We start from the raw sequence: 12240 nt of genomic DNA on the forward strand, positions 1-12240 counted from the left end.
TAGTCAGATATTAGTCAGATTCCGTTGCAAAACGTTTAGTCTGTTTACTATAGGAGCCAAACGGAAGCAAACAGAACGAAACGGGGAGGAACCTACCTGAATTTGTTCAACAGAAACTCATGTTCGATGCCAAACGTTTTCCGTTTTGGATTGCAACAGACTAAACGTTTTGCAACAGAATCCGACTAATGAATACAGCCCTGGTTGCCATGTGCCATAGGCCTGATAATTTAGCCCTATTCATCCCAGATGGGACATAAAGATGCAACAATCCTATTCCACTAGGGTCTGTCGGTCTTTGGCCAGAGCTTGTGTGTCTTAAGTGGGAGATAAATCCAGATTATTTATATACATTTTGATCAAGATTTATCTTGGTGGTGCTTCGGCTCTGCTGGTGTTATCCCTCATCTAATACTAACTGGCCTCCACATTTTCATACATAATTCCTTTGTATACAATCCTTCATAGATGATTGTATGATCTGTCAATGCATGGAGTCAGTCATCAAACACCCAACAGCCATTTGTGCAAAACTATTTTATTTACAAAACAAAATGGCACAAAGTGACAGGGGGGGGGTTGTGGATGGGGGCAGTCATATACACACACACCTTAACTATTCAGTCCTTCAGCTTCAGACCCTTGATGACCACACCCCCACTAGTGGACTGGCCTGTGCATATATACAGTAGAGCACTATATAGGGAATAGGGTGTGATTGAGATCTGTAAAGATATGCTGGCCAAAGGGGGTAGGTGTGTATGAGGGAGAGTGTGTGTGTGTGAGAGAGAAAGAAGGAGAGTGGGAGTGAGTGTGTGTATGTGAGAGAGTTGGGGTGTAGAGGAGTGTGTCTGTGTGTGAGAGATGAATGAGGGTGTGAGAGGCCAAAGAATTTGGAGCTAAATGAAGATGTCTTTAGAACCCCCGTCACATCATCCAGCTGTTACATCTACATTCACCAGTGGAGGCTGCTAAGGAGAGGACGGCTCATAATGGATGGAACAGAGTAGATGGAATGGCATCAAACACATGAAAACCATGTGTTTGATACCATTCCACTCCAGCCCTTACCACGAGCACATCCTCCCCAATTAAAGGGTCCACCAACAACCTGTGACATTCACCCCTCCCTTTGGTCTGAAACCAGAGGTTACAAATAGGGTCCAGAGTTTTTCCTGGTCAGGAGGTTTTATGGGGCCATACATGTTGGTGCTTTTCCATTGAGACTTACTCACACTAGTGGGTCATCAGTGTTTTAATGTAAGCTCTAGTGTTATCAGGAGGTTGATGATAAAGACTTGGGGCAGGCAGAATCAACAACCTCTACATCATTCAAGACAGTAGCTTTGTGAGAAGGTGTTAAAGTTCATAGTTAGCCATTATTATGGAAATGAGGTTGATAAGTACCCAGGGCCTGGGCTTGGCTCCAAGTCAGAACAGGTCCACTGGAGCCATGGCCCAGTGAGACACGAGTGCCGACACGGGTAGACGGAAACAGAAAAGTCTGAGTATTTTGGTAAAACACTGAGGTAAATCCTCATTGGAAACTCGCCAATAGTGCACTACTTTTGACTAGAGCCCTATGTGGCAGTGGGTGTAATGTAGTGCACTACACAGAAAGAAGGGTATGATTGGAGATTCCCTATATAATGCACTACTTCCCACCACCAGAGCCCCTTGGACCCTGTTCAAAAGTGGTGCACTATGTAATGAATAGGTTGTCATTTGGGACAAAAATGTAGCCTTTAAACAGAACAACAGCAGTGAGAAGTTCTGGTCAGTCATTATCAAGGTTATATTCAATCACTCAAGCACATTACAGCATAATTTAGACGACAACATAACACCAACAACGTGTTTGGTAAATCATAATATTCTACGTTAAAACATTCTAAAAGGCTGATTTCAGCCTCACTCCTCTCCAACACAACTAGAAATATTTACACAATCAGCTAACAGGACTGGAGACGACATTCAACCCTCTAGACCAGAGACCGTCTGCCTGTCCCAAATGGATCACTATGCCCTATGTAGTGTAACCGTTTTGGGCCAGATGCTCATAGGGCAGCCACATAGGGCTCTGGTTGATAGTAGTGTACTGCATAGGGAATAGTGTGCCATTTCAGAATCTCTGTGGCTCCAGTCTGGGCCCTCCTCCCTTCTATGTTACACACTCTCCAGGTGTGCATCCAAAATGACACTCTATTCCCTAAATACACTGAGTGTAAAAAACATTATGAACACCTGCTCTTTCCATGATAGCCTGATCAGGTGAAAGCTATGATCCCTTATTGATGTCACTTGTTAAATCCAATTCAATCAGTGTAGATGAAGGGGAGGAGACAGGTTATAGAAGGATTGTGAAGCCTTGAGACAGATTGTGTATGTGTGCCATTCAGAGGGTGACAGATTTAGGTGCCTTTGATCGGGATATGGTAGTAGGTGCCAGTTTGAGTGCGTCAAGAACTGCAACACTGCTGGATTTGTCACGTTCAACAGTTTCCTGTGTGTCGCAATAATGGTCCACCACCCAAAAGATATCCAGCCTACTTGACAACTGTGAGAAGCATTGGAGTCAACATGAGCCAGCATCCCTGTGGAACGCTTTCGACAGTAGAGTCCATGCCCCAATGAATTGAGGCTGTTCTGAGGGCAAAAGGGGGTGCAACTCAATATTAGGAATGGTGTTCCTAATGTTTTTTTTGTACACTGTACTTTTGACCAGGGCCCACAGGGCTATATAGGGTGTCATCTATAGGATAGGGTGTCATCTGGGACACAGAGTTCTGGTCATCTTTAAAGTCTCCTCCTGTAGTGGAATCATCTCAGTCCTCCCTCTCTCTCCCTTCTACACATCCTCATCCTTGCTTTCAGTGTATTTTTACATGAGAATAGAAAATAAACAGAGAGGAGAGGAAGAGCAGGAAGAAGAAGGAGCCATAACAGAGTGGAAGGTGAGGGGAAGCAGAGAGGACTGGGTGAAGAGGATGAGGGACAGAACCAGGGACAGGCAGTTAGGGGTGTGTGCCAGTTTGCTGGCCACCAGGGAAGGGTCTCTCTGGGGCAGAAGTAGATGGGGGGAGGTAGTGAGACAGGAACAGGTGTAGTAGGGTGATTGTTAGGAGTATTGACAGGGTTAGAGACAGGACAGTGTGTGTATCAGCCGGCCAGTTTGCTGGCCACCAGGGAAGGTTTCCTCTGTGGCAGGTCCTGAGGTGTAGGGATATGGTCTCCTGTGATCTCTCCTCCTCCGCTCTTCTCTGACGTGGCTGCAGGAAGCTGCTTGTTCTTCACCTTGGCCTTGGCCATGTTGTAGTCCCCAGAGTCAAAATACTTTTGCTGCAGAGAGAGAATGTTAAACTTAAAACAAGCTGCAACTTAAAAAAAATAATACATAGTCTAATTGATGCTGAGAGAGAGACAACTGTGGGCTTGTGGGGATAGGTTAGGAGAGTAGGTAGGGCAGTAGGTAGGGCTGTAGGTAGGGCAGTAGGTAGGGCTGTAGGTAGGGCTGTAGGTAGGGCTGTAGGTTAGGGCTGTAGGTAGGGCTGTAGGTAGGGCAGTAGGTAGGGCTGTGGACTCACCCCCTTGGTCAGGCGTTTGCGTAGCAGGTCGGAGCCTCCAGGTTTGTGCCCCAGGTTTGGGTAGCGAGCCTTCAACTTGGCCTCCTCAACCTTCTCTGGACTGATCACCTTGTCGTCCATCTCCTGAAACACAAACAACAATTGAAAGCTTTTCTGTGGCGCAGCTGGCTAAAGGCATTGTCAAGCGGGCGGTCACGTGTTTGCGAGGCATTGTGCCCAGGGTTTGAGCCGTTGTACGGACAGCGTACCCAAAGCTATGCTAAGCAAGCACACTGTGGTCTGTCACATCAGCTCCTGATGTGACGACCCTCCCACTCTGTCTGCCGTATTCTCTCTTTGTTCTTGTTTCCTTATTAGGATGCCGGTGGGCGGAGTTGGGAGGGTCGTCAGCTACATGGGAAACACCTGGGCCCACTGTCATAGGATAAATGCACCACTTCCCCATTCATGGAGGAGACTCTCTCCATGCAGACACCTTGATAGATTTTGTTGTGGTTTTTTGTGACTTTTTGGTTGTTTGCTTTAGCACCTTTCAACACACTGCATTATCACATTCATGCATGCCAAAACACTCACTTACACTACTGATTACACACACCATTGTTAATTGCATTTAGGTTACTTTATTTAATAAATATATTTTGTTACTCCTTATCTCCACGTTGTCTCCCTTTTTGTTACGGGCTTTGAGCCGGTTCGTGACAAGTGGGGGCTCATCCGGGATTTTTGAACGTATTGGTTTGGGAGAACGTGGAGGTACGTGCTTGGTTTGCATATGTTGTTTGAGTTTGATAGGCCCAGTATTGGTTGCCTTTGTTGTTTGGTTTGTGTGCTGCGTTGGAGAGAGTATAATGGTTAGTTTCCAGGCCCTGCCCAGCCTGGAAACTCTTGTTCTACCTTCTGTTGGGACATCGGTCTGAGGAGGTGAGTAATCGGCTGTGTACCTCGGTGGGAGATTTGGGTAGGGTAGTGGAACTTGCTACCCGGAGCTATAGCCTTTTACCCCTGATAGGCTTAGCGACGTGTTTCATTTTTGGAATATGTTGGGCATGGTTAATGTTTGTTATTTTTGTGTGGTGTCTGTGGACTGAGCAGTTGTCTCGGGGGCACATCCGTGGCTTGGTGGAATCTACCAGCGTGCTGGGGGGTTTATTTCCTTGCCAGCGGGCTACAGTGCGTAAATACCCACCGCAAATCCGCATGAAGACTAGGGTTGAGTTATTGTAGGTTTTGGGGAAGCTCCGTATCATCTCTCTTCTGTGGTGCTCAGGGTGATTGTCATTTCTCTGGTTGTGGTCTGATGTGCTCAGCAGAGGGGTTGAGCGAGATTATTTACTAATGACTATGGCGTCTTATGTGGACGAGTTCATTTGCTTAACATCAGGATCTGTTAAAATTATGTACTGATGTTGAAGATCGTTGAACATTATGATTGAAATTAGTTATTCTGTTACGTTGGGAAGTGACTGTGAATCGTTGGGAAGTGACTATGAATCGTTGGGAGTTGTTGAATTAAGGACCTTGATGTTATTTTCGTTGGAGTTTGTAGTTGATGTGGTCTCGTGCGCCCTGTTCCTGAATGTTTGTATTGTCAGGTTCTGTCTTTCCTGTCTATTCCCTCCTGGTCCTGTGTTCTTCTTTCCTCTTAAAAGTTGCTTCCTATGCACTGAGGTTGCTGAGGTCTGGGGAGTCTTCTTTCCTCTTAAATGTTGCTTCCTATGCACTAAGGTTGCTGAGGTCTGGGGAGTCTTCTTTCCTCTTAAAAGTTGCTTCCTATGCACTGAGGTTGCTGAGGTCTGGGGAGTCTTCTTTCCTCTTAAATGTTGCTTCCTATGCACTGAGGTTGCTGAGGTGTGGGGAGTCTTCTTTCCTCTTAAATGTTGCTTCCTATGCACTAAGGTTGCTGAGGTCTGGGGAGTCTTCTTTCCTCTTAAATGTTGCTTCCTGTGCGCAAAGGTTGCTGAGGTCTGAGGAGGAGGTTGGCTGGGGCAAATTGGAAGTGTGAACACGTAACCCCTCATCAATTTGGGACGCAGAGGCTGTGTCAATTTGGGACGCAGAGGCTGTGTCAATTTGGGACGCAGAGGCTGTGTCAATTTGGGACGCAGAGGCTGTGTCAATTTGGGACGCAGAGGCTGTGTCAATTTGGGACGCAGAGGCTGTGTCAATTTGGGACGCAGAGGCTGTGTCAATTTGGGACGCAGAGGCTGTGTCAATTTGGGACGCAGAGGCTGTGTCAATTTGGGACGCAGAGGCTGTGTCAATTTGGGACGCAGAGGCTGTGTCAATTTGGGGACGCAGGGGCCGGTATGTTGTTCCGGGGTCCTTGTTGGTCCCCGGTTTTATGGGGGGGAATGTGACGACCCTCCCACTCTGTCTGCCGTATTCTCTCTTTGTTCTTGTTTCCTTATTAGGATGCCGGTGGGCGGAGTTGGGAGGGTCGTCAGCTACATGGGAAACACCTGGGCCCACTGTCATAGGATAAATGCACCACTTCCCCATTCATGGAGGAGACTCTCTCCATGCAGACACCTTGATAGATTTTGTTGTGGTTTTTTGTGACTTTTTGGTTGTTTGCTTTAGCACCTTTCAACACACTGCATTATCACATTCATGCATGCCAAAACACTCACTTACACTACTGATTACACACACCATTGTTAATTGCATTTAGGTTACTTTATTTAATAAATATATTTTGTTACTCCTTATCTCCACGTTGTCTCCCTTTTTGTTACGGGCTTTGAGCCGGTTCGTGACACTGAAAACACCTGCACAACACATATGCCACCCACATGGACAACACATGCAAACTCATGGACCACCCACATGCAAACTCATGAACCACCCACATGGACAACACATGCAAACTCATGGACCACCCACATGGACAACACATGCAAACTCATGGACCACCCACATGCACAACACATGCGGAGGGAGCAGGACTGTTACTACTGGTAGGGAAGTCAAGCTTTCAGCCTGCTGCACAGACCCTATGGACGCTCTAGTCTAGAGCGCCTGGTTAAATTGTGCTAAGAACTGCAACGCTGCTGGTTTTTCACGCTCAACAGTTTGCCCTATTAAGAATGGTCCACCACCCAAAGGACATCCAGCCAACTTGACAACTGTGGGAGGGAAGCATTGGAGTGAACATGGGCCAGCATCCCTGTGGAATGCTTTCGACACCTTGTAGTCCATACCCCGGCGAATTGAGGCTGTTCTGAGGGCAAAAGGGGGTGCGACTCAATATTTGTAAGGTGTTCCTAATGTTTTCTCACAGATATTGTCACAGAGACGGCAGGTTGTCATCTAATCAACAAACTCTGCAAAAAAAGAAACGTCCCTTTTTCAGGACCCTGTCTTTCAAAGATAATTTGTAAAAATCCAAATAACTTCACAGATCTTCATTATAAATGGTTTAAACACTGTTTCCCATGCTTGTTCAATGAACCATAAACAATTAATGAACATGGAGCTGTGGAACGGTCGTTAAGACACTAACAGCTTACAGACGGTAGGCAATTAAGGTCACAGTTATGAAAACTTAGGACACTAAAGAGGCCTTTCTACTGACTCTGAAAAACAACAAAAGAAAGATGCCCAGGGTCCTTGCTCATCTGCGTGAATGTACCTTAGGCATGCTGCAAGGAGGCATGAGGACTGCAGATGTGGCCAGGGCAATAAATTGCAATGTCCATACTATGAGACGCCTAAGACAGCGCTACTGGGAGACAGGACGGACAGCTGATCGTCCTCACAGTGGCAGACCACGTGTAACAACACCTGCACAGGATCGGTACATCCGATCACCACACCTGCGGGACAGGTATAGGATGGCAACAACAACTGCCTGAGTTACACCAGGAACGCACAATCCCTCCATCAGTGTTCAGACTGTCCGCAATAGGCTGAGAGAGGCTGGACTGAGGGCTTGTAGGCCTGTTGTATAGCAGGTCCTCACCAGACATCACCGTCAACAACATCGCTTATGGGCACAAACCCACCGTCGCTGGACCAGACAGGACTGGCAAAAAGTGCTCTTCACTGACGAGTCGCGGTTTTGTCTCAGCAAGGGTGATGGTCGGATTTGGGTTTATCATCGAAGGAATGAGCGTTACACTGAGGCCTGTACTCTGGAGCGATTTGGAGGTAGAGGGTCCGTCATGGTCTGGGGCGGTGTGTCACAGCATCATCGGACTGAGCTTGTTGTCATTGCAGGCAATCTCAACGCTGTGCGTTACAGGGAAGACATCCTCCTCCCTCATGTGGTACCTTTCCTGCAGGCTCATCCTGACATGACCCTCCAGCATGACAATGCCACCAGCCATACTGCTCGTTCTGTGCGTGGTTTCCTTCAAGACATGAATGTCAGTGTTCTACCATGTCCAGCGAAGAGCCCAGATCTCAATCCCATTGAGCAAGTCTGGGACCTGTTGGATCGGAGGGTGAGGGCTAGGGCCATTCCCCCCCAGAAATGTCCGGGAACTTGCAGGTGCCTTGGTGGAAGAGTGGGGTATCTCACAGCAAGAACTGGCAAATCTGGTGCAGTCCATGAGGAGGAGATGCACTGCAGTACTTAATGCAGCTGGTGGCCACACCAGATACTGACTGTTACTTTTGATTTTGACTCCCCCTTTGTTCAGGGACACATTATTCAATTTATGTTAGTCACATGTCTGTGGAACTTGTTCCTTTTATGTCTCAGTTGTTGAATCTTATGTTCATACAAATATTTACACATGTTAAGTTTGCTGAAAATAAACGCAGTTGACAGTGAGAGGACGTTTCTTTTTTTGCTGAGTTTAGCTAGCTACCTAGCTAAGGACAAAACAAATACTGGCCTTCAGTACAGCGAGGGGCGAGTCACTTGACAGACAGCCAGACTGCCTTTAGAGTCGACAACAGTAGTCAAGCCACTGAACGCAACATCACTTCGCTAACGTTAGATGGCTTTGATGGTGATAGGTAGCTAGTTAGATCACTTGTTGGTTAATGTGGTTAAAACTAGCTGGCTAATGTGCCAATGATAGTGGTTTGTTAGCGAGCTGGCTAAAATAGACACAAACCGACATATTTAACGTTAACTTGTTAGGTCATTATCCAACAAGCAAGTCAATTAACTAACGTTGGTTATTACTTCAGGAAAATCAATAATTGGGGTATTTGTTCTGCTTGTACTTAACAAATAATCATGACTTGATTAGTTAACGTTAGCATTGTGGGCAGCTAACGTTAACTGTCGAAGCTAGCTACCGCGTTAGCTAGATGAAATCCGACCTTAGTTAACGTTAGCTTAATATCGAAAAGCCCTGGTAGCTACGACTGCAAATAGTTATGTAAAACAGCTTGATTAGATACCATCTGGCATTTATTAAGCAAACTGATATTGTTGTTGATAATCACGACAACTAGTTAGAAAGGATTAACGCTAACGACGTTACAGTAGCTAACGTTAGCTAAAAACCTGCCATATCATATGATAGTGTCCATTGCAGTGCAGCTTGACTGTCGTTGGTTAGCAAGTGGTTGTGTTTAAGATAAATAAACGTACATTCTGGTCATTCACCACCGTCTCCTCCGTCGTCTTTGTCCCCTCAATTTCCTCCGACATTTCTGTGCAACCGCGATCCCTGGCAAAGTCGAGAAGTAAACACAATCTGAACTAAATCCTTGCCCTGGCTTCCTCTCCCCCTACGAATCCGTCCGACCGTTAACTATTAGCCCGCACAAATATGTCTGCCCGATCTGACGTCATTCTTTAGCAGAGGCGCGCTCATCCATCTTCCTCTAAAAACTGTCGCTTGATATTTGAGCAAGACAAAAGTAGAGCCTTTTATTGAGCGTCAACTTTACTCGACTTAATTCATGCAACCGACATTCACTACAAACGTTTTTGACATCAAATTTGAAGTGGTGTTTCCTAGTATATTGCATGATGGTAAATGTCGTTTTTTGCTGTAATGATAATGGACTGCATCAGAAGGCTTTGGTCATCAAGTCCAATGTCACGAAATAAGCTAAATTATACACATTCTTCCTTTAATGGACCATGATCCATATGTTATATTGAAGGCCTGTGATTGTGGGGGAACTGCCAGAGCTGAGCCAGTGACTGTGGTTATGGAGCGTGACCACCACCTGTGCCATGACCTCTTGGCAGTTGAAGCCTGCAGCACTAGGCCTACACTAAGAAAGAAGGGTCAGGTTTCATATATTAGTGGTTTACAGACAGAAGAAAAGTGTTATTTAATTGACAAGGATTTGAATGTAGCTCCCCAGTGTGTATTCTTTGTCTTCTCCACAGGCCACTTGTCATGTACATCTGACCCCAGGACCAACCTGCTATGACCAATGAGGACTTAAACAGTCATTTTATACCACTGTAGAAATACTGACTCATTTTCATATCATCTTTATCATATGTATAAGAACATTATATGTTTTACATCAGTCGACATGACCTGGACCTCAGTTGTCCAAGACACTCAAAATAAGACACGCAGACACAATGCAGCTTTCAAGATTGCTTTAAGATATAGATATATTTTCAGATCTGAGTTAATGTCAAAAATACACATTATGATTTACAGAGTTTTGCACTAGATCCTAATGCTGAGGATGATAGATGTCACATAAGCAGTAACTGAAATATTAATTTAAATATTAAATAACTGACGATAAACAAAGAAAATTATGTAAACACTAAAGTTACATGTTACTCTCTATTGCAACACTTCAGAGATTTGTTTTTGTAACAGTACAAAAAAATATTAGAATATTACTCCTTTTGATTTCCAGTCGTGGAAATACACAGTGCGCTTTTTCAATGTCGTCTTGTAATTTTCTCAGTCGCTTGATTGCTTGTTCTAGTCAGTCAGTGGTCCATGGTCACTAACGTGTATTTGATGTGTGTTTTAGCATGTCTTTAATACATTTATAAAGATGTGTTTGAGCATCACAGAAAACAGCAGGGTTCTGTAGGGCCAGGAGTTGTTCATGGTCAGCAAAATCTCCAGGCCTTAGGTATCTGGGACGGAGCCTGTCTGGACTGTTCCACACGAGAACGCTCTGAGCCCAGCTCTCTGACAGCTCTGTGGGTGTGCGTGTATGCGTCAGTGCAGTTAGAGGAGTGTGTGCGTCAGTGCAGATAGAGTGTGTGTGTCAGTGCAGATAGAGGTGTGTGTGTGTGTGTGTGTGTGTATCAGTGCAGATAGAGGTGTGTGTGTGTGTCAGTGCAGATAGAGGTGTGTGTGTGTGTGTGTGTGTGTGTGTGTCAGAGCAGATAGAGGTGTGTGTGTGTGTCAGCAGCGCGGGGAGAAGGCTGGGTCAGCTGGGGACTCTGTGTAGGACTTGAGTTCGTAGGCCGCTCCACTGTCTACCTCCATAGACTTCCTACTGAACAGCAGTCTGATATCCCTGTGGAGGTACACTTTACCTGACCTAGAGGTCTGGAACCTGGATGAGGGGGGGGAATGAAGAAAGAGCTAGATTAGTGCCAGTACAATGTTTTCCTGTTCAGTTTGGTCTTCTGTCCAGTCTTGACTAACAGGTCATTTATTTGATTGACAGGTGAGATGTGATTGACAGGTCAGCTGAGCCAGGCGTCTTTCTTACCTCAGGTGAATGAGGTAGCGCAGGATGCGTTCCTGGTCGAGGGAGAGGGCTTTCCTGCTGCTGCCGTGTGTGTGTGTGTTGTCTGGGCTGCCGTGTTTGTGTGAGTGTAAGTGTGTGCTGTCCCGTCGAACGGGGACAGAAAAGGTCCTCTGACGGAGGAAGGTCTGGTGGCCGGCAGGCATGGCTCTCAGGTCATACACCACCACAAACATCTTCACCACCGTCTTATTGGGGTTAAATAAGGTCTGGGAGAGAAGGAGGGAGAGAGAGAGAGGGCAGGAGAGAGAGGGAGAGAGGGCAGGAGAGAGAGAGAGAGAGAGGGCAGGAGAGAGAGAGAGAGGGCAGGAGAGAGAGAGAGAGGGCAGGAGAGAGAGAGGGAGAGAGGGCAGGAGAGAGAGAGGGAGAGAGGGCAGGAGAGAGAGAGAGGGAGAAAGTGGGTGGGAGAGAGCGAGAGAGAGAGAGAGAGAGAGAGAGAGAGAGAGAGAGAGAGAGAGAGAGAGAGAGTGGGCGGGAGAGTGGGCAGGAGAGAGAGAGAGAAAGTGGGCGGGAGAGAGCGAGAGAGAGAGAGAGAGAGAGAGAGAGAGAGAGAGTGGGCGGGAGAGAGGGCAGGAGAGAGAGAGAGAAAGTGGGCGGGAGAGAGGAAAAGAGAAGGGGTTAACACACTACAGTAATGTATTTCTCTCTGTCCCCACTTAAGGTCTCCCTCTCCTAACTCTCTGCTGGAACGGGAGCTGGCCCATCTTTCCTTTGTTCTCTCTGTCTGGAGTTATTACGTCAGCAACAGTGACACACATGCACACACATTTAAATAAAAGTCTTCAATGTGTATAATCCACAGAGTGTAAATCTGTCCTCACCACTTGAATGGTTCCTGATGGAGGGACGCGGTAGCCCCGTTTACCCAGAGTCTCCAGGTTGATGACTCCCTGTAACAAAAACAACACACACACTATTAATATTGATCTGCACTGTGAGCAGTAAGTGTGTGTGTGTGTGTGTGTGTGTGTGTGTGTGTGTATGCGTATATATATATATAACA

General features: G+C 46.3%; 2 protein-coding genes across 4 annotated transcripts in view; both read right to left on the bottom strand.

Moving 5' to 3' along the window:
- Positions 1-520: 520 nt before the first annotated feature.
- LOC139575783 (cAMP-regulated phosphoprotein 19-A-like) lies at positions 521-9480 on the bottom strand. The gene is made up of 3 exons (XM_071401078.1): positions 9139-9480; positions 3585-3707; positions 521-3339 (listed from the first exon to the last, which is right to left on the bottom strand). Exons 1-3 carry the CDS (start codon positions 9196-9198, stop codon positions 3160-3162), a joined length of 363 nt encoding a protein of 120 aa, XP_071257179.1. The 5' UTR covers positions 9199-9480; the 3' UTR covers positions 521-3159.
- Positions 9481-10098: 618 nt separating this feature from the next.
- Positions 10099-12240, bottom strand: part of atosa (atos homolog A) — a 28365-nt gene continuing 26223 nt past the window's right edge. For all 3 annotated transcript variants that reach the window (XM_071401076.1, XM_071401075.1, XM_071401077.1), the window contains 3 exons: positions 12059-12127; positions 11202-11446; positions 10099-11042 (listed from right to left, as the gene is read on the bottom strand). In XM_071401076.1, the coding sequence (XP_071257177.1) occupies positions 10889-11042; positions 11202-11446; positions 12059-12127 (468 nt within the window). In that variant the 3' untranslated portion in view covers positions 10099-10888. The remainder of the gene's footprint in view (positions 11043-11201; positions 11447-12058; positions 12128-12240) is intronic.

The sequence above is a fragment of the Salvelinus alpinus genome, chromosome 5, assembly GCF_045679555.1.
Source record: "Salvelinus alpinus chromosome 5, SLU_Salpinus.1, whole genome shotgun sequence".
NCBI classification, from domain to species: domain Eukaryota; kingdom Metazoa; phylum Chordata; class Actinopteri; order Salmoniformes; family Salmonidae; genus Salvelinus; species Salvelinus alpinus.

What these genes read in the sequence shown, in the direction of transcription:
- LOC139575783 (XM_071401078.1), bottom strand. Translation starts at nt 9,198, where the DNA reads ATGTCGGAGGAAATTGAGGGGACAAAGACGACGGAGGAGACGGTGGTG. An exon ending in CGGTGGTGAATGACCAGAAT is followed by an intron (nt 3,708 to 9,138) that starts GTACGTTTATTT and finishes TTTGTGTTTCAG; the next exon opens with GAGATGGACGACAAGGTGAT. An exon ending in GCAAACGCCTGACCAAGGGG is followed by an intron (nt 3,340 to 3,584) that starts GTGAGTCCACAG and finishes CTCTCTCTGCAG; the next exon opens with CAAAAGTATTTTGACTCTGG.